This window comes from Dermacentor andersoni, chromosome 6, assembly GCF_023375885.2.
Source record: "Dermacentor andersoni chromosome 6, qqDerAnde1_hic_scaffold, whole genome shotgun sequence".
Taxonomy (NCBI): Eukaryota; Metazoa; Arthropoda; class Arachnida; order Ixodida; family Ixodidae; genus Dermacentor; species Dermacentor andersoni.
Window position 1 is genome coordinate 151,489,827 of NC_092819.1, and position 22,417 is coordinate 151,512,243.

A 22,417-nucleotide genomic window follows, 5' to 3' on the forward strand; every position below is an offset into this window, starting at 1 on the left:
AATGTGACTGATGAAGAAATCTTGGAAGACCCTGAGTAGGTTGTCCTCCTTGAGTCGCCCCCTTTAGCTTGCGATTCTAGTTATGAGTCTTAATAGTATGTTTTTCGCCTGTGCACCCAGCTTGTTTAGAACTTCTGCATTACAGCCTTTGGCGTTCATTAAAAGTCCTAAAATTTTGATGGAGTTCACCCTCGGAATAGGGTGCCCTTCTCGTGTTGTAATTTCAACTGGCAGCGTTTCCAGAGGCTAGAGGTTCCTAACACCCTGCCTCGACTGTCTGTAGAGGAGGAGTTCGGATTTGGTCGGTGACAGCTTGAGACCCGTGCATGTAAGAAATTCTTCCGTTACATCTATGGCCGCCTGGAGAGATTGCTCTAGATCGGCCAGAGATCCCCCCGGGGACCAGATTGTGATTTCATCTGCATAGATTGCGTGGCCTATTTTTGGGAGTGCGGCCAGCCTTTCGGAGAGTTTATGCATGGCGATATTAAATAGCAGCGGGGATAGGACTGAGCCCTGAGGGGTTCCGCAGTTGCCCAGTTCTTAAGGACCGCCCGAGATGGTGCCCAGTCGAAGGAACACTTTCCTTTCTGATAGGAACGAGAGAGTGAAATTGTTGCTTTGTGATATTCTCATTTCATGCGCTCTTCACACAAAGGCCCTGGCCTGGCCAATTGTCAAGACGAGCCCATTTCTTAGCGGGATGTTATTCCCATTTTGGTTGTAAACATCTGCATACCACAGGTGGTATTCTGGATTCATTTTCGTGGACATGTGCCTTTTCACGTGACTTGGTCGAGGATGCGTCGGCTGCTGTAGGCAACAGTGCTTGGCACTGCGCCAGGAGCTCAGTAGCACTAGATGCCGACGTCTCGACTCATTTACAAACCGTGAAATTGAGCTTCAGATTATCATAAACCTTTCAAGACTACTTCGAGACCAGCTTTTTGATAACGTATTAAAAGCGTTTAGAAATCATACATGAAGAGCCCTGGCAAAGGGATTATTTGTGTCTTTCCCAATCCTATTTCAAGACCAGGTTTTCAAATACGTGTTGAAGAGCTGTTCTAGATCGTCTGAAAAAAGCCGGACATTAGCAGACATATACAAGGTTTCAACAACAAAGTTGTCTTGCTCGTGTCTTCTTTAAACTGTTATCATCTCAGATAAACGCTTTAAAAACATTATGCATCTCTTTTGTGCTACCTGGGTTAGCAGTTTATGCGGTAAAAAATGGTGACTTCCTACACTCGTGTAGCCAGTCTAGGCAAAAAAAAAAAGATAGCCCTGGTGACGCATCGATGTGGCCACCGCGTACTATTTGTGACCATGGGCAAGATGAAGGGCACTTTGGAGCAGGCACGCACAGTTCACACCCAAAAGCATGCGAGCCCACCGCGAGATCGCGGCTTGACGCTCACTTCATACACGTGCTACAATTGTGCTGTCCCATAGTTTCAGCTCTTTAAGTTAAACTGTCCGGAATTTATTGTGACGCAGAAATTCACAGCGTCAGCATTTCGGATGCCTGAAAATGTTATGCTCAAATGACTGCTTCAAATATTGCGTTAGGATCCATTGTCTCTGCATGTTGTCCTGCCACAGTGCCAGTAATGCCGTTGCCCAGACGCCAACGTGTCCGGTGCTGATGCAAGTGAAAATGGCCAGAAATATTACTTTAGGTTTTAGTATTATGTATTATTTAAGGTTTAAGGTGTATTAAGGTTTTATGTATTCTACACGTGGTCCAGACGCTTCTATTTTAGTGATTTCGCCTATCTCAAATTATTTTCTGGCTTTTACAACTTCGAGTTAAGAGGGGTTTACTGCACATCTGCATTCACGCGAACACTTCAAAACGCGCGCAAAGCAAGGCACAGCTTCGGACTTTTCGGTCAGGTGGTAATCCCACAGAACACAAGTACATGCCTGTCAGCCCGGTGCTGTGGCTGAAGGCCATACAGTGACCCTCTCACAATGTGCATTATCCCAGGAAGTGATGAATGGTCTTTGATTTTACCAGCATGGCAATAGTAGTGTGGGCATATGCATCAGTGGCATCTGGTAAAAGACTCCAACATCAGGTTTCAGTGACAAGAATAATATCTGCTTCATTTCCAAAGACACGCTCCACTTGGCATGCATTTTGAATTGGTCACATTAAAGGTAACGTAATTGTTGCATTATCGAGGAATTCTGGCTCCATAGTGTAATTACAGAGTTGACAGCTGTTCAGTAAAGATACAAAAACAAAACAAAAATGATGGAGATGCAGCACACATTTTGGAATCTGTGAGGCGACACATTTGTGAAGCGCTTATGAAATGCTATAGATGTGCCCAATCCATTTCTGGGCCATTTGCAGAAAAAACACTTGCGCGTGCACGTGCTCTTGTGCACCCATGCTACACACTGTGACAACTCTTATATTCGCTTGTATTTCTTCATATCTTCTCGTTTATTTCAGCATGTTCACTGCAGCATGGATTACTGGTGCGTCACGGCAGTTATTCCCACTGTGCGTATGTGCAGGGCTTTCCTGCAGTGTGCACATGACATCTTTGCTATAAATCAATGAAAAGGAAAAATTCTTTCTAGTCCACCTCATTGTGGTGCCATCTGTCTGCACATTGACAAAGTTTCAAACTCCCTGGTTACTCTTCAGTGGGTCACCACGTATCAGAGTAATATCTCAAGTGACCCACCGGTGGGTCATCCTGCACAGAAATCGAGACTTCAAAAAGTACTGCCACAGTGAACATGTTAACTGGCTGCTTTTTGGCTTAGGGATGGTCGATTACCTTTTTTTTTTCGATTAACAATTAATCATTTATAATTTCAGCCTTTGTTGATTAATAACTTTTGATGCAGGATTTTGAACAATCAGCTGATTAATCAAAATTTCTTCTGGGCACTTTAAAAAGGTTGAAACACAGTCACCGACTTTTGTGGGACCCTATCTGAATGTTTGAGAAGTGGAACCAAGTTAGAAATACAAGTGTATAAGATTTGGTAAAGACTAATCTTTAATTAGTTAAAGACTAAACAGAGTTGGCACTAGCGACCTTTGAAAATATATCTGTTATAAGATGGCACCTAGAGCAGTATTAAACAAGATAAATGGCACTAGTGAATCTCTGTGCACTACAGTTCAACAATAAATAAGAAAAATGGCAAAATTGAAAGGTTAAGTCCAAGTAAAATATGCAAAAAGTTGCAATATGCACAGGGTAAAAGAAAATTACTGGTTTAGAATTCTAAGCCACATGCTCTTTTTTAGAGTAGGAATGTGAATTGGTTGAGATGCTTGGATGAAAACGACACCTTCTTTTGACGGCCACACAACCAACATGCGAGAATAGACACTCGGAAGTTGTAATCGGTGTGTCAAATACATGCTCAAAACTGAGGCAAATGCTATGCCACATCTTCAGTTGACTAGGAGTGACACGAAGATCAACGACTGGGCTGCTATAGTACACCTTGAACTGCGAGGAGATTTCGAGCTTCCAGCTTCGGGCGGCGTTTCGGGGAAGAGAGGGGAAGAACTCGGCTCGGCATCACTCGGGACGCGCATAAACAGTCGCAAGTCACTCTACCACAGCCGCACAGTCACTGCTCGTGGTCCACCATTTGAGTACGATATGAAAATTTTCACGCCACTCCTATCACTCTAGAAAATGATCAATTGAACATGTCTAACTAATTAAATGAAGGGTGGACATCAATGAAGAATAATAGTTTCACTGGATACTTCGAATCGATTAAATGTTCATCTATATCACCAGCCCTATCTTGGCCGTTCGCTTGTTGTGGGTAAGGGATATAGCGTGAAAATCATCACAGTCAACACGCTTATTGGCAGATAGCCCGTCATGGGTACTATATGCCATAGTATGGAAACCATCATTGCAATCATGGTCCGGTGATTATCTTATGAAAGAGGCAGATAGAAGTATACACAAGACTGTGGCCTAATAGTTAAAACGTCAGGCTACATTGCTGGGGGTGTGAGGTTAAATTGCTGCCACCAGACGCACTTTTCTTTCTTTTTAATAGTGAGGAGGAATCTACTCTGTGGAAACCCAACCAGCAACCAACCAACCAACGGACTGACCAACTTGGGAGAAACCATGGAATGGTAGACAAAGAGAGCCTCACATTAAAAAAAATAACAGTGACATTTTTTTTAAAGTTTGAGATACTTTTGCCAGGCCACCACGGCCCAAGTACGAAAAAAAAAAGAAAAATGATTTGAAATCTGTCACGTCACGCTGACATACAGGCGCCAAGTTTGGGTATGAAATTAAAATAATCGAACTTTGTACACTTTCTCGTTTAATAATCAACCAATTATGTTACGTTAACGAGAACAGTTTTGAAAGAATACTTCATCAGTCCAACCTGATTTATTAAAGCTGTACCGAAGTAACGAGTGGTTCGTTGGTTCCAGTTTCACAGGCATTTCCACATGCTGTTTCCATCTAGTGTATGGCTCTGTTTATATCATGTGTAGCAATGGGTCGCGCTACCTGATTTTTGTTTGGGTGTTTAAAAAGGCCCTCTGCCATTATTAGCTCAGCTGCCAGGATATGCACCCACGCAACTATTGGCAAGTGAAGAAACAGCTGGCACTTATGCAACAGATGACCATTTTCTTTATTGAGTGAAGGATATGTACACAAATTAGAAGCAACCAAATGGTGGGGGAAAAGGATCCTGCTTTTCCTGCGCTGACTTAGATCAGTAGCGTTTGATGCCAGGGCCACCGCGCCCTAGGTGACCCAGTGGCAGTCGTCCAAAGCTGGTTGGAATGGGTGCCGTGGGACCGAGACTGCTCTTGCGGTAGTCGTTGGTCCGCGTGAGGGCGCTGGAGATGCTACTCCCCGTGAAGCTGCTAGTGCTCATTGCGCTAGAGTTGCTGGCATATGCGCTTGCGCTTGTGCCATACGTGCTGCTTGCCGGGGCTCCCATTTGCGAGTAAGTACCCTGCAAACGACAGTTTCAACAGTGTCAAAGGGGACACTACAACTTAATACAGTGTATTGCTGTTAAAACCAACCTGCTTAGGCCGAATGCTTGGACATTAGGAACAATATGTGAACATTTAATTTAGTTCGTTTCCCATAGACCCAATGCAATAATACAGTAAAACTTCTATATAGAGAACATGGATACAACAAACCATCGGATCTAACGAAGTAAATATACAATGTTCTCGCGAATATCAGTGTATAGTGAATATATGCAGATAACGAATATCAGATATAACAAAGGTATTTTCATGGCAGGTCCAAGTCTGTTATAAAAAGGTAAAAATGTAAACCTTGTGGGGTTGCGCGACCCTCGCGCCTCCCCTGATGTTTTTCCCGCATAGCGCGTCTCCTGTAGTGCGGCTTCGCCGCACACGCGGCGGTCCGAGTGGTACAGGCGCAGTCCGAGAGATGGCGCTAGTGTTGCGCGGCTGCGGGGTTACCCTCGGCGGGAGAGACAAGGCGCGCTCTCTTGGGTTGGAGACAGCAAGCAGCACGGACGTGCCGTGCCGCGGGTGGAGCGACCCTTTTTCCCGGCGGGTCGGGCGCACGGCGTGGACGTCCCACGCGCGCGCGGCGACCCATGCTTCTGCGAGACCGCCTCGCGTGGCGGCCTTCGAGCGCGCCTCCGTTGGCGTGACCGAACACGCGAACGACCAGGTGTTGGGATCCAGCATGGGGCGAACATATTCGCTCGCTCGCGGTGAGTCGGACTTCTAGATTTGTCGCGCGCCCATCGGCATGTTTTGTGGATAGCCACTCGGCTAGCAGGCATGGATCTATGAAAGGTGCAATAAATGCCCTTGTGACTGTTTGCACTACTGGGTTGTCGTTCCTTTGTCCCAAGAGTACGGAGGAGAACCCCGTATCTCCCACAACCTGCAAATCGTCAACATATGATCGTCAGGCCATTTTTATGTCCACTGCAGGACGAAGGCCTCTGCTAGCAATCTCCAGTTGCCAGTCTTTCACCAACCAATTCCATCTTGTGGCTGCAAATTTCCCTCATTTCAACATACCATCTAATCCTCTGCCGTCCTCGACTGCGCTTCTCTTCTTTTGGCACCCATTTAGTAAATCTAATAGAGCACCCTTCTTTGCCGTACGCTTATCACAGACCACTAACACAGTTAAGCAGAACTTCCACATTCGCCAATGATGCCTATAAATTAGGGGTCAGTGCAAAGGCTTGGATTGCCAGATTTGGAGAAGGCTAATTCTCCTAGCTATGCGAGAACCAAATGGCATTTCTGCGGACACATAGAGCTACGTCTGTGTCGATGACGAAGTGAAAACCTGCAGGGTTGACATCATAATTGAATGATTGAGGAGGGCCTTAAGGCTGATTATTATGGTGCTAACAATGCTCAGGTTCCACAAGAACCGGCAGTGTCAAGCATGATGCAGGCAAAAATGTCTCCAACATTTTGGTGCATTTTCTCAACAACACGAAGGCAGTAAATACTCTTTTAGCCAGCCAGCTTAAAATGTCAGCTTTTGTGACAGGAAGGTTGCCATTAAGCACAGTATGGCTCCCAGTAAACTGCAAATATTCATTACAACATACCTCGAGTATTTTTTCAGCTTCAGAAACAAAAAACAAAAAAAGCGCTTGATTGTGTTCAACAGTCATTCCACTGATCGAATAAAAATTGAGACTTTCATAAGGAACTGAGCTGTGTTCAGTGCTGGCATACTAATTTGGTATTCCCTTTAATAGGAGTAGGCCACACTATACACCTTGATTCCAAGGTTACTGATAGCTAATGAAATTCTTGCTATGTGATGAGAGTAGAGTACATAGCATCTGCAGTTATTTGCTTTCTTTTTTCCTAGCACAAAATTTGTAAGCAATACACTTAGCGTTACTTTTCTGATATTTAATTTTTCCCTTGATTTGATTCAACGTTAAATACTATTCGTTATTCGCACACCCCTACATGTTACTATTTACAAAACCTTCCTGGTGCAACCATGTTTTACTGTGCCTTGAGCCGTTTTTAGTACCCAAGTTCCAAGGCCAATAGGTTAGCACTGGCAGGATACCAGTACTAGTAACACCATGATTACAGTCAGTACTGGTAACACCAGGCTACACCCCTAAAGTGAAAGAACCGTGTGCACCTTGCAGCTCGGTGTCGCAAATGTGGACGTGCACCCTTACTTGAGAAGCCTGATGTTTTACATTGCTACACTGACCAGAAAATGCGTGAAATCCTGGGGGCCCATCTTGTGAAAGAAGCACAGGGCAATTCCTCGTGCCTTAAGCAACCATCTTTCGCTCTTTGTGAGAAAAAGTGCTTCTACATTACCAACCAAGTTGTTGACACTATTCTACCTGCTGTCTTATCTTTCAGGAGCGCACTGATCCAAGAGGCTATTTAGGCTAGTTTTCAAGTAACACTGCCCTTTATAGCTCATGTTTTTCATACAAATCTTCAGTTGTTAGCCGGTGCTCATTCATTCCATTCTTTGTTCTTGTGTTGTTCTAACATGTTAAACGTTTACCAACTTGCATTTTCATTTCCAGAAATTTTAACATTCCAATATTTTCACACATACATTGTTGCACTTTTTTTGCCAATGATTAATTTTTTGCCGGATTATTGCTGCTATCAAGTTATCATTCGGTGCAAGACACACCTCTCATTGCTTTAATTTCTTTAATGTTATTGCCAATTCTAAAGCGAATGAGTCTTGCCTATCAATCTGTGTGCACAACTAGACCAGTGTTGCACATTCTTGGACATACATGTACACCAGTGATTACTTCTGGAAGGTACAGCGATACAAAATGTAGACAGTGGACGCACTTGATCTGTGAGATAAGATTCAACGACCAGCAACTGTGCTCACTGCTACTGCTGCGCTTTGAGAGTTCCTTGTCTTTCTGCGCACAAGTTGACAAATAAGAGCTCGCACCTCCGGCAGTGTTTGGGTCTTCACCGTCACTGACAATGCGACAATATGTTTCCAATGCTAGTTGCCTTAGTCTTAAGACATCACGAGGCAAGCACCAGCCTGCCCAAGCACTTGTTGTGGAACATGCACTCACAGCCGTGGCTCCGTATGGAGGCCCCTTCTTGCTGGAGTATGCATCCATGGTGCTACTCTGGTAGCTGGAACCGACGTCCCGCAGAGGCGCCCCTGTGGAACCAGTTCCGTAAGGCTGTGCCACTTGATGCACGTGCTGCGGTTGGGATCCCGCAGAGGTGGTGCCACTGTAAGGTGCTGTGGACCCCACCTGCAGGGGCAGAGCAGACGGCGGGGCTATGCAACTTTTCATATCCTTAACCTTTAATGTTTGCTTCAGCATATGCAGGCGGGCTTTGTGCCATCCCTTTTTTCCGCCAGCGCGTGACCTTTCAGTTGATATTCAGTGTCTCTGCTCTCCATTTCTTTCCTTCTTGTGTCTTTGTTTTTATACAGCGAATCTCTGTTTACATGCTCCGCTAGCTGTTCTTTCAAGAGCTAACAAATGGGCTCTCAAAGCGAGCTCCTTGGAACCCAGGAGCTACACAGGCACACCACTGCGGTTCCGCAAGCTGCTTATACATAGTCTTCATATTCACTAAGGCTTCAGAGAGGCAGAGCACTTGGTCGAAATGCGCTTCCATACCTGTGCCCTGGTGCCAGAAAGCAAAACAAGGGACATGTGAGAAACATGAGAGCCATGCAAAAAATACACCAGGTGCTTTTGTCAGTTGAAGCTGCCAAGTTAAAGTAGCGCGTCTGGGCTTCTTCATCTAGATCTTGGAGGTCATGGCCCTTCATTTAATGATGCTTAATAGCGAGATGCTGGCAAGATGCTTAATAGCGAACGTAGAAGCAGCTAGGCCTAATGTTGCCGCGGTGGTGGCTACGGCTGCCAGCGGATCTGCGTGCGAGAGTGCTGGTTCGAGGCGGCGGTGGTAGCTTTGATCAATGCCATTTCAGACTTGCAGTCAGGGCAATATACATTGACTATATGGAGTACGTGGTGGTGCTGCGAAGCCGTGCGAATTTTCGGTCATGTCCGAAAAATCGGGTGTCTGGAAAATCGGTCGTTAAGTGCTCTGGCAATACCTCGTGCCGTTGACGCAGCATCAATGACGATTCGTTGCGATTCCTCTGTTATTGGAGCCAGCATTTACACGGCTTTCATTCCCTTTCAATAAAATGACAGCTAATTTTCCCTAATATAGAAGCACAAATTCCCTGAGTATTTCCAGACTACAGTAAAAGCTCGTTAATTCGAACTCGTGGGGGACTGAAAAATTGTTCAAATTAAGCGGAGTTTGAATTAACGAGCGGGCTGCAAAAAAAAAAAAAAAAAGATGGCCATTGCATTTGGCTGCTAGGGCCGAAGCCAAAATAGCCATATCTGGGATCGTCATCGAGGAATACGCACTACTACTCTTTGAGGTCGGCGATTGCGGGTATTAAAATCATGCGAGTCCAAACACCAAAGGAAATAAAGATATCCAATCAATTTATGCGCCTGGAACTAATGATAAATGTACCCACGTGAGCGTCAGGCTTAATGATGAAATATGACACTATTTATGCTTCAAAAACATGTTTGTTAACAAAAGAATAATGATCGAAGCATATCAACATGAAAAATAATCGGTGATTTGCATTTGTTTGCGCTTTCTTCGCCGCGACTCGAGAAGCATTGTCTGCAACTTGCCCAACATCTCCAGCGCAGCATCCGAATTCTCATCGGTGGAGAAATAGCGCGCAGCCAGATCGAGTCCCGATGCTGCTTCACATGCGCTCGGAGGAGGCAACGGATCGTCCTCTTTGTCGGACTCGTCGTCGCTGTCAGGCGTGCTCGCCGCGCGTGAGTCGTGCTGCTGACTGGACGCAGCCTCGATAATCTCGGCGTCAGTTAAAGGCCCCGTTGTCTCCACGCCGTTGTCTACGTCGACAAAGCTCTCGAAGTCCACACCCTCCGATAAAACAGCGTAGGCAGGGTCCAGCACGATGGAGCCATCATCTTGATCCACTTGAACATCAAAGTCGGCTGTGCAGCAGGCTTCTGTGGTTTCACTGAAGCCACACTTGCGGAAACAGTTAGCGATAGTGTCTGCCTTGACGGCGTTCCACGATGTTGCCAGCATGTGGCAAGCTCCGAGCAGGTTGACATCATACGGCTTCCCGCTTTCCATGCATACAAGAATCCGTTCTAGGAGGTGGCGCCTGTACAGAGTCTTTAGATTTTTAATAATCCCGAGGTCCATAGGCTGCAGCACAGCAGTAGTGTTTTTTGGCAAAAATGCCAGACTGATCGCCTTCAGTCCATTGATGTCACAATGCGCCGAACAGTTGTCGACGAACAAAAGAATATTTCTATTCTGTGCCGCGAACTTTCTGTCTAGTGTGCGCAACCAGTCCGTGAAGATTGCTCGCGTCATCCACGACTTCTTGTTCGAAGTGTACTCAACAGGGAGAGTCTTCACGCCTTTAAAGCAACGAGGCTTCGCTGCTTTGCCTATCACGAGCAAGCGGCACCGTTCCGTGCCCGTCACATTCGCGCACACTAGCACGGTAACTCTTTCCTTGCTGCGCTTTCCGCCCGAGCACGTATCACCTTTATAGCTCACAGTCTTGTTTGGGAGCAACTTAAAATAAAGTGCGGTTTCATCAGCATTGAAAACATCGCTGAGCGGGTAATCGGCAAGGTATTCCTTCAATTCACCTGAGACCCAATTTCGTTGCGCCGCCGCAGCGCAACGAAAACCTGAAACGGCTTGCTCCGGAGCATCGGCGGCGGCGGCGCCCGCGCGTCAGAGAAAACCTGCTACGGCATGCGCCGGAGAGTGGTGTGCAGCGAGCGATGAGCGAGCGCGGCTTTGGCCGCTTATCTGTTTTTTCTGCCAGCGTCCGCTGCGGCGTACGCGGTTGTTGCGACGCGCGTCTTTTCTTTTCTTTCTTTCCTCTTATCTTTGAACTCTCCTCTATCTGCACGCGGCAGCGGTGATGGCTCGGCCTGAGCCAATCGGCAGGCCCGTGCACTTTCCTTTTCATCCTTCCCTCAGTCGCAACAACAACAACGCCGGAGGCTCCAGCAAGGAAATTGGCGGCTCGCCTCGTGCGTGCAAAAATGCGCGCTGGCTTATTTATTCTCGTCGCTGTGCATATTAAAAAAAAAATTTCAATGCATTGTACTCGTTACGAGGCGACTTCTATTTACGAGAAGCAATGTCGGCTGCCGGCTCCTAGTTCGAATTAACCGACGTGAGTACCGGTACGTTCGAATTATCGGGCGTTCCGGCCCATTGATATACATAGGGCTTTGCAGGGACCCGGGCATCAGTTCGAATTAACCGGCGGTTCGAATTAAGGGATTTCGAATTAACGAGCTTTTACTGTATCAAATTCCCTGTGAATTCCCGGTTTTCCCGGTTGGTAGGCACCCTGACTCCATGATCCATGCCTGATCAGCACTACGAAGGAGAGTTCTACTCATTGATTAAGTCCATGATATAAAAGTGCAAGGCTTCAAAATCATTAGGTACGCAGATGGACAAGGAACACACAAGGTTTCTAAACATGACCTTGAAAAAAAAGATTCCGAAGCATCAGCCTTTTATAATTTGGCATACTGAAAGACGACAACTTCTTTTTCGCAACATGTTTCTCAAATCAATGAACTTCCATCAAACACATGGCCATGCCTGGTGAACGCTTCACAGGGGTGGAATAAAAACAGAGAAGCAACTCACATTGTAGCGCTGGCTTTGCCTCAGCTGCTGCAGGCTCTTCTGCAGGTCCAGGCCGGACGAGGGCGAAAACTCGTCGGCTCGGTAAGAGCCCGCTGACCCCGTAATCCCTGCCCCGCCAGTAGCACTGGCGGCTCCCACCAAGCTGGTAGACACTGCCTGCTGTTGCTGGGCAGCCGTCATGGAGAGCAGCCTCTGCTGGAGCTGGATCATGGTCTCCAGCGTGGCCGCGACAGTGTTTGCATTCGCAGACATCCCGACACCACCACGACGTTCTGTGTAGTCTTCCAGGAGTCCAGTCTGTGGTGGCTGTAAAAGACACAGTCAGCAGAGTCTACCGTGTCTATAGCAGAGTCTACACGATTGTACGTACACCTATATTTTTAAATTTGAAAATCTGAACGGCAGGTTGACTTGCAATCGAAACCAAAACATGGCACTGCCAAAATAAGCGAGACCAATGAGATATCCTGGGAGCTACAACGTAGCTACAATTTTATGTTTACTCTAGGGACCTACCCGCAGCTTTTCGCTGCAATAGTTTGAAGTTGGTGAGTCGACTTACAATCAAAACTAAAACATGGCGCGGCCAAAAAAGCGAGACCAACGGGAGCTACAACATAGTTACGATTTTATGTTTGCTCTATGGCCCTACCCGTATCTTTTCGCTATCTCGCGTGTTTGTTTGTTTTTCGGAAGGGTTTTTCAACGTTTTTGAGAGTTTTACAGTGCACGCAACACTCAAGGCGGGGGGAGGGGGGGTGTCGATAGCTGATGGAAGCGCCACTGTTCCTATTTACGGTGGCACTGTTAGAACGGCGGCGCTTGCGGGGAGCATTGCTAGTTCATGGAAGAGCAGGCACCGCTCGCAGGTTTCTCTTTGCCTGTTGCGCTTAGCTTTCTTGACGAAAGGCATTGGTTTGACGCGTTCCACTTGACTGCCGGCTACGTGCTCCTTCTATGCTTCCCCAGTTGTCATGAGTGCTCCAGGTCCACTAATCGTTCGGCATTCGTTCACAGCTGAATTCAAGAGGGCTGCCATCTTTTACGCCGAAGAAACAAATCACTGCGCAGCGGGCCGCAATTTCTATGTTTCTGAACGGGTGGTGCGAGAGTGGCGACTGCAGCGAAGCGAAATTTTCACCTGTGACGGCAAGTGAGAAATTTCCCACATGCCGAAGTCTGGACGCTTTCCGGAGCTGTAGGCTAAGCTTGCGGAGTACGTCGCTGAAATGCGTGATCGGTCCCTGTCAGTGAAGTGCGACGTGGTCATGTAACAAGCCCGGACCTTCGCCTTAATTTTAAGATTCTGCTCCGCCGTGAGTATGAGTGGCTGGTGGCAGAATACCGCGAAATTACGCCAACCGGACCTGTAAAAAGAGCCTCCCTGATGGCTGCGTGTGGTTGGGTGCATTCGGCGTGGGCTGCTGTTCCACAATATGTCGTGGTGCGGTCGTTTGCCAAATATGAAATTTTTCTGGACCACGACTAGCTGTGGGACCGCGGCAACGATGACGATGGCAGCACTAGTGAAGACGAGTAGTCCAGTGATCATGGCAGCTACTAATAAATTTTCGTTATCGAATGCGCCCTCGGGTATGCTCTCCTTTTCTTTTTTTTTTTCCTGTCACGTGTTATGGGGGGGTCGACTTACATTCGAGTCGACTTACGATCGTGTAAATACGGTAGTTCTGTGCAGCAGAACCAAGGCTACACGGCCCACGAGCGCAGATCCTTGCACGGCAAGATGTAATGCCACAGTTCAAAACCTGACTAAATGACCTGGACAAGTGGTCTTGTCTGCAGGTGTCTACTTTGAAGCTTCTCTGCAAGTCACAGAGCAGTTTATTGCGTGAATTTAATGAAATTTTTATTGAGGCTCTATGATACTGAAACTAGAGTTCTCCAGTTGTTCGGATAAAAGCATGCAAAGAACAACAAAATTAATGCAATGTTGCCTTACACACATCAATTTGTCTTTAAAAAGTACCAACACATGATTTAACGTTGGCTAAATCTAAATGTGTAGTCGGCACAGCCACAACACCGCAGAAGACTCCCTCCTGAGTAGTGCTTTGTCCTTTGCAATAATGGCATCTGCGGACTCGCTTGTGTGGTATCGTTGCAAGCTACTCTTTCACACGAAAGGACCAAATAAGTTGGCATTCAACATGCTTGGAACAGTGCTGAAGGAGTCCTGTAAACGTGCATGAATTCCAATTAAGAAAACGGCTGCTCTCAGGAATGTCAGCGAGCGCACCGTGGACATTACGAGAGGGATTAAGGGACGGCCCCACCCTCCTGTGCGACACGTTGGCCGGGTGCTCCTTCTTAACTCTCCACTTGTCTTCGCAACCGTCCTTCTCCTCTGTATCTCGAAATATCTCGAAGAAGCACACCTCTTTCATTTCAGAAAGAATGTGCAACGAATTGTCTACCGCTGCTATCAGAACAGCTGATCTCGCTGCGCAGTTGCAATCTCAGCAGATGCTGCCGCCACCTACACTGCATCACTCTCTGCTAGCAGATGACAGGACATGGAAGGGCACCTTAAGATGTGTTTGCTCCTCCTCCCCCCCCCCCCCCCCCCCCCCCCCCATGATTGGTCAAAGAAGCGAGTAGTGGGGCACAGAACTACTGAAGCTGCCTACAGTAGCGAATTGCAGAAATAAGCCGCCACACGGCCATGCATGTGATGCATAGCAAAACCTCTTTTTCCCCTCATTTTCGCACTCCAAAGAGGGATGGGGGCCTTACATGAGGGCAGGTTTTACATGAGTAAATATGGAAAATTGAAAATGAAACAGAACTGAACTCGTGCACATACCTGAGTAGCAGCGAGGCCACTGGGAAAAGCTCCAGGTGCACTCTGGCTCTGTGCAAACATGTCTCTAGGCAGGCCACGGTCACCAAACACATCCGGAGAACGCTTGCGCAGTGGTCCACCCACCCAGTGTTCCCGCAGGGGAGACCGCACCCGGAGTGGCGAATGGTGCGGTGACTGGCATGGGGACCGGCGCGGAGTCTGCCGAGGTGACCGCCGTGGAGAACGACGCGGGGACCGGCGGGGCGATCTTCGTGGCGACCGGTGGCGCAAGGGGGGCGTTGGCGAGCGTGATCGTTTGCGGCCGGGCACGCCAGGCTGCACCCGCACAAAAAGAAAAAGGAAACAGAAGTTGCCCAGGTTGCCCACATTACTAAACCTGGAAACAGGGTCTACTGCATTGATACTGTTGAGTTGCCCGATTTTCCTAAGTTTTCACCGATTGTTTTCAGAAAAATTTGCTGGCAGTCTATAACACTGAATCAACAAATACATACATGAAAAAAAATTCTGCACGGATGTATGCCAATCTGACAAATGTTGCATCAAAGACAATGAAACAGTTGAACGCCTTTATGACAAAGTGTTTGGGACCTTTGCAATTGCTTGTTATACAGGTTACTTCGTCGTAAAGGTCGAGCACTGAATCACTCACAATAGAACTGGGACGCAATTACGGCTTCGTCACACAGGTCATTTTGCTGCAGAGGTGTTCGTTGTAGAGGCCCTCGACTGTAAGCGAGTTCTCGCACTCTTTGGAAGTATTGAGGTGGCTGTACTTAGCGACAGCTCCTATGCAGGCTGTTGAAGCACCACGGCACCAGTTTTCACCGCTGCAGCTGCACAAACTCCTTGCTGACCTCCAAATCGCAGCCTATATAATGCAACGTGAAAAACAAAAATGACAGATTCTACTCGAAAGAGATATATGCTAGGTAACCTTTACCTTATAATCATTGATCATTAAATTTCAAAGCAAATTCGGGGCTGCGACACATAAAGCATGGCATTACACTCGACAGTGACCACACCGCCACAGAAAAACTACTGCAGAGCTGCCTTTAACGGCTCCACTGCAAAATAGTGCTTCACAGCTAGCCAAGTTACTATGTCAGACCAGAATATTTTATTACTAACAATAAACAGTAAGTCAGTTTGGATGCACCCTCAGATTTGACTGAATCCTGTGTTTCATCATATCCCAACCACCTCGTCAAGCACACACAAAACCAGCAAAACACACGATTACATACTGTATTTACTCAAATCTAACGTGCACCTTTTTTCCGATAGGGCAGCTCCAAAAATTGCATGTGCGTTAGAATCGAGTATGACCCTAAATCCGCGTTACCGTATCGCTATCGGCATTCGAACAATGGCCGCCTCGTGTGCGCTTCCAGCCTAGCTGCCGGAGCTTCCTCCAATGCATACCTCCATGTTGTACGTGTGACTAGGTGCTGATTTAACCTAGTCTACTGCCTGTCTTCCCATTTTCTGCGTTTATTCAATCAGCATGGACATGCCGACTGCGAAGACACGCTGAGTCCACCATGATGCCGTATTTAAAAGGAAAGTTATCATGTGCACGGAGATGGACAGAAATCGGGCCGCATCACGGGCATTAGGAGTTCCCGAAACTTGCGTGCAAGACTGCCGCAAGCAGAAGGAGAATATTTTCACCAGCAAAGCAACAAGGAAGAGTTTCAGGGGACCGAAGCAGGGCCGCTTCGCCGAAATAGAAGAGCTGCTCGCGGAATACGTATAAGAGCGGCACAGCGGTCTGTGACGACGGACCTGCTCAATGTACGGGCGATGCGATTAGCCCTAAAACAAGGGCTAATGCGGAGTGAATTCAAAGCAAGCAGGTGCTGGCTATCAAATTTTATGAAAAGAAAAGGCTTTTCTCTTCGAAGGCAGACAGGGATATGCCAAAACTTTCCCGAAGAATATGAAGAGAAATTGCACAGTTTTCAGCAGCATGTTTTGAAGTTGCGCCATAGGAACGACTACCACTTCGTACAGATTGGAAATGCCGATCAGATGCCGCTCTACTTTGACATGCCTGCCACCACAACTGTTGAAAAGAAGGGGGCAAAGCAAGTGCGCATTTTGTCTTCCAGCCATGAAAAAATTAGTCACCACAATGCTTTGTTGCACTGCGGATGGGCACAAGGTGCCCCCGTATCTTATCTTCAGGTGGAAGATGCTCCCGAAAGGAATCGTGTTTCCGAGTGGCCTGATTGTGTGTGCAAATGAAAAAGGTTGGATGACAGCGGACTTGGTCGCCGACTGGATTGATAACTTTTGGCGGAAGAGACCCGGCGGCAGTTTGGGTCTGCGTGGGATGCTTGTGCTCGACGCATTCAGGTGCTACCTTGACCAGTGCATCAAGGACAAGCTGGCTGCATGCAACACCGACCTTGCCGTGATACCCGGCGGCATGACTTAGCAGCACGAGCCACTCTATGTTTGTTTGAACAAGCGAACAATGCGAATTAGAATATCGGCTACCCTCGTTTGCTCTCTGATCCACACCACTAACTTCCTGTCTTTTGACAGCACACCTAACCTTTATCGTTCCATCACGCCTTGCCCGCTTAACTTCTGAAGCTTCTTTGTTACGCTGAAAGTCTCTATACAATATGCTAACACCAGTACAATGCAATGACTGTACGCTTTGCAAGGATATCAATAAGCTGCCAGTGTTAACGTGATAATGCCTGCTGTGCATGCTCCAACCATTGTTATTTTTATGTAACTTTCTTTCTCATCATACATGGTTAATTTTATTTTTTTTTCGTCGTTTTAAGCTCGTGCAGGTATGAAGTATAGCCCTAACAAAGAATAAAAAGTAAAAATAAATGGTGAGATGTGTAACTGATGGGAATTGGCAGAGAGTGAAACTTACCCCATGTGAGCTAAGAGCAAGGCGATGTGTCCGCGAGGTAAAGTGCTGCTCCAGGTGGCATGAGAGAATGAAAGTGAACATCATTAGTCATACACATTCGACAAAGAAATAAAGACACAGACCGCACAAGATTGTCTCCGACCACTGCAGTAAAGCAACGGCAACTGTGGCATGCACTCAGCCGACGAAGGGTTTTTTCAGCATTCTTACGATTTACCAGTAATGCCAGCATTTAACCACATGCCCCGATTAGCAAGATTAAGCTTTTCTGAAGAGAATGAATGGGAGAAAAAAGCGTTTTCCTCAAACAATATTACTAACAATGGCAGAAGTAAGCTAATGTGTAATAATCACTTATGAACTAACTAACTAAATTTCCTAATTAGCTTTGTAACTAAGAGCACACATTCTAACTGCATAATGCAAGGGTGTAAAGGAACACCCACTAAGTAGGAGCCCTCAAATAGCACCACTTTTTAAAATGTTATTTGTATATTATAAATAATAGACAAATTATAAGAAAACCAATGCGTTTTGTGACAAGAGTTTGGAGATGAATATCTGGTAACTGGCAGTAGTTGCATGAGTAGACGCACACTGTAAAAGCATGATACAGAGTTATAGAATACTTGGCGAATGTATTGTGTATACATACAGTATGCGTAAAACATGAGCTATAAAGATGTTCACGACAGCAAAAGTTGATTTAAGAGAAACCAACAGTGCAATGTGTTAACCAGCCTCTCTAAATTTTTCATACAGTCGTATCTTGATAATTCGAACTCAAATTTATGCAGTTTCCCACTATGAGCACTGCAACAAAATCGGGTGCTGCAGTTAATTAAACAGCGGTGGGAATGACAGGTGACGAACAGAACGTAATTCTTCTCCGTCATAACTCCCTCACCTTCGACGGCCTCCACGCGCCCCTGCCTCTGCACCGGCACCACCAGACCCGCCAGCCCGGCAGCAGCTTAGCCCCACTGCCTGAAGTTTTGTTTTCTGCTGTTATCGGAAAGCGAGCGTTCACCAGCATGGGCAGTTTCGTGGTCCTCGCTCGCTGTGTGCTTGTGCGCCGCAATATTTCACGACTCGCACTATTCGTCCATCGTGCTATAGGGCACGAATACTTCAAGAACCAAGTCCTTCTTTTAATTTGTACTTCGTTTACTTCGAACAAAAAATTTTCGGGCCCCTTCAAGTGTGAATTATCGAGATTTCACTGTAATAAGAAACTAGAAGGTTCGCTGAAGCCAACAAGGCAAACTACTACAGACAAATCAATGTCCCTTCACGCTCACGCTGAATGAAGTGCCGTGCTGTTGGTGTACACTAAGACACGAGACAGTTTTAGAATAGCCCTTGTAAACAAACACTAAGGGCCTGTGCCCCCCATGTGAAGAAAAAGCATTCGTTTCACTTTCACTGCACATGGCTGTGTATGTCATCATGTTTCTGTGCCTTATATACACTATAGTGACATATACTATTTGACGAGTTTAACATGCACAGCATTTATGCATGCTTAGAAATCAGTGTCAAACGAAGCAGTTATCTGTGGCTTCCTGCCTCAGTATGAACTGATGTGATGACTGTGCTTTTGCTTTTGCTGATTACCATTAGATAGTGAAGTAAGCTTCTGCTTCCTTTGATATCTACCTGAATAACAAGTTATGACAGGAGAACCATCCTAAAATACAGTGCAACGGGATGGTACAACAGCAAGCAAAATGAACATAGGTGCAAACTAACAACCAAGTTTATTGAAGCCAGACCCACAGGTATATACAGTATATCCGAAATATGCGCACACACACCGTTAAAAGAAAAAATCGAATTCGTTAGACAGGAAGTGATCTGCGAACAGAAAGTGAATTAGCCCAACATTCAACTCTTTTAAACAAGTTACGAGCAGCCAGCCCACCCAATTTCAGACGTCATTTGGTGATTCTGGCATCCACAGGCGTGACAAGATGCATCGGCATAAAAAACATGTCACGGCTAGTAGTTTGTCTTCTTTTAAACTGCTTTGACACTAGGAACCACATGGCACAACAACCTCTTTTGTTGCCATGCTTGCCATGCTTGCCTTCCCGTACGGTGAGCAAACCATAGCGTTTCGCAAACTGCTCCCGTGGAATGTAGGTAAAGGCCCATATGCTATTCTAAAGCTGTCTATTAAGACTAGCAGATTTCTTTTCAGCATTGCAAGTACGAGCTCCGTGCTTTGTCCATTTTATTATCACCATTGTCACTGCAGTCACACACTCACCTCATGGTACTCCTGATTCGAGTGCAGCACCAGGTTGCAGGTGTGGCAGTTGTAGGTCCCAGGCGGTGACCCCCTCAGCGCTGGAAGAACAAGATGTCGCAGCACAATCCAGTTACAAAATCACTCACGACAGGCACTGAACTGGTGAACAGGAATATTGACTTTCCTATCAAAATAGAGCTCTCTCCATGGATTTGTGTATCAAACAAAAAAGTTAAATTTTGCAATTCCTGTGCCAAAACATAAATCTGATTAGAAGGCAGGCCGCAAAGGGGGTACTCCAGGGTAATTTACACCCCCTGATTTGCTTTGAGGTACACCTAAATCTAAATACACGACCATACATGATTGAAATGTGGCCACCGCGGCAGGGATTCGAACCCGCAACCTCAAGAAGCTTGGCAGTGAAACGCCATGGTCACTGGGCTACCATGAGGCGGGCAAGAGTATCAAAAAAATAAATTTTATAGCTGTGTGCATCAACTATTGTGCTGGTCCTTATTTGTACAAGTTTTCTTTTACGGTACGCACACACACATCAACTGATTATAGAAAGAAAAATATTGATCATCAAATCATACACTTCTGTTAAATTATCCTGCGCAATTGACATGCAAAAAACATGGTTCAAATTACGGTTTCATGGTTTAAGAACAATACCTGTTTCATGCACTTTAGTAGGGATGTGTGAATACCAAATACAGTAAAACCTCATTAAACCATACCCGCTTAAACAGTAGTTTTGTTTTAAAAGTAGTAAAGTCAAATCCCCGACTCAGCGGCCATTGAACATAATGTGTTTTGTGTCCGCATAAACCATACCAGCTTATTGCATACGTATTGGTTAACACGTACCGTATTTACACGATTGTAAGTCGACCCCTTTTCTTAAATTTGAAAGTCTGAAGTTGGGGGGTCGACTTACAATCGAAACCAAAACATGGCCCCGCCAAGAAAAGCGATACCAACGGGAGCTACAACGTAGTTACAATTTTATGTTTGCTCTATGGCCCTACCCGTATCTTTTCGCTATCCTGCGTGTTTGTTCACTTTTCGGAAGGGTTTTTCAACACTTTTGAGAGTTTTACAGTGCATGCAACACTCATAGGGGGGTGTCGATAGCTGATGGAAGCGCCGCTGTTCCCATTTGCGGCGGCACTCTCAGAACGGCGGCGCTTGTGGGGAGTATCGGTAGTTCATGGAAGAGCAGACACCGCTCGCGGGTTTCTCTTTCTCTGTTTAAAGACATTGGTATTGGCTAGACGCATTCCACTTGACTGCCGGCTACGTGCTCCTTCTATGCTTCCCCAGTCGTCGTGAGTGCTCCAGGCCCACTAATCGTTCGGCACTCGTTCACAGCAGCGTTCAAGAGGGCTGCCATCCTTTACGCCGAAGAAACAAATCACTGCGCAGCAGGCCGCAATTTCGATGTTTCTAAACGGGTGGTGCGAGAGTGGCGACTGCAGCGAAGCGAAATTTTCACTTGTGACGGCAAGTAATAAATTTCCCACGTGCCAAAGTCTGGACGCTTTCCGGAGCTGTAGGCTAAGCTTGCGGCGTACGTCGCTGAAATGCGTCATCGGTCCCTGCCAGTGAAGTGCGACGTGGTCATGAAACAAGCCTGGACCTTCGCCTTAATTTTAAGGTTCTGCTCCGCCGTGAGTACAAGTGGCTGGCGGCAGAAGACTGCGAAATTACGCCAACCGGACCTGTCAAAAGAGCCTCCCTGACAGCTGCGTGTGGTTGGGTGCATTTGGCGTGGGCTGCTGTTCCGCAAGATGTTTGCCAAATTTGAAATTTCGCTGGACCACGACGCGCTGTGGGACTGCAGCAACGATGACGATGGCAGCACTAGTGAAAACGAGTAGTCCAGTGACCATGTCAGCTACTAATAAATTTTCGTTATCGAATGTGCCCTCTGGTATGCTCTCATTTTTTTTTTCCGCTCCCGCTATATGGGGGGGTCGACTTACATTCGAGTCGACTTACAATCGTGTAAATACGGTAGTGTTTCCACTTTTCATCGCGCAATAACGACGGTGCATCGTCTCCATCGGGCGGCCCGGCAGAACAACTAGCCTCAGAGATTGAAACAACGGCCTCCAAGCGCCCTGTGCGTTTGCGCATGTAGCCACATCAACATCAACATCATTTCGGTGGCGTGCCAGAGGGCGTTGAGGCGTAGTAAGCGATGACTCGCGTTGTGCCGAAGCTCGGATAAAAAAAACGCCGGATGCTCAGCATAGAATAAAAATTAGACATAATTTCTGCTATCGAATGTGACACGAAGAAGTCGGCGCTGGAACGCGAGAGGGATCTGCTGTTGACTAAGGTGGGTAGCATTTGGAATGCGAAGTTGCTCAGCAGCACTGCTGCAACCGCGAGATGTCAACTATGCAGTTCGACTTTTTGCCATCGTTGCCTCTGTTGTTGCTGAAGTGTCGGTAGCAACAGTGATGAGGACGACATGGAAAGCGACAGCACGGAGATTCAGGCCCGACAGCGGCAGAAGGTGCGCGTTAAGTCAGCCTCATGAATGCAATCGTCGCGACGAGAACAGCACCCCGCAATGAAGAAGGCGCCCCACGACTTCTGCAGCGCTACCGCGCATGCATGGCGACTACGCAACGCCAACGAGGAATCTGCCATGCAAGGGTTTGCCGAGATGAGGGG

The 22,417-nt window shown here is 46.7% G+C and overlaps 1 protein-coding gene across 2 annotated transcripts in view; it reads right to left on the reverse strand.

The window, feature by feature from the left end:
* Positions 1-4,635: 4,635 nt before the first annotated feature.
* Positions 4,636-22,417, reverse strand: part of LOC126523495 (uncharacterized) — an 80,411-nt gene continuing 62,629 nt past the window's right edge. Inside the window, exons 11-16 of one of the 2 annotated variants that reach the window (XM_055066883.2) lie at positions 19,745-19,824; positions 17,473-17,517; positions 14,568-14,882; positions 11,744-12,049; positions 8,089-8,277; positions 4,636-4,989 (exon numbers count right to left, since the gene is read on the reverse strand). In XM_055066883.2, the coding sequence (XP_054922858.2) occupies positions 4,744-4,989; positions 8,089-8,277; positions 11,744-12,049; positions 14,568-14,882; positions 17,473-17,517; positions 19,745-19,824 (1,181 nt within the window). In that variant the 3' untranslated portion in view covers positions 4,636-4,743. The remainder of the gene's footprint in view (positions 4,990-8,088; positions 8,278-11,743; positions 12,050-14,567; positions 14,883-17,472; positions 17,518-19,744; positions 19,825-22,417) is intronic. The other variant, XM_055066884.2, reaches the window with a different exon arrangement.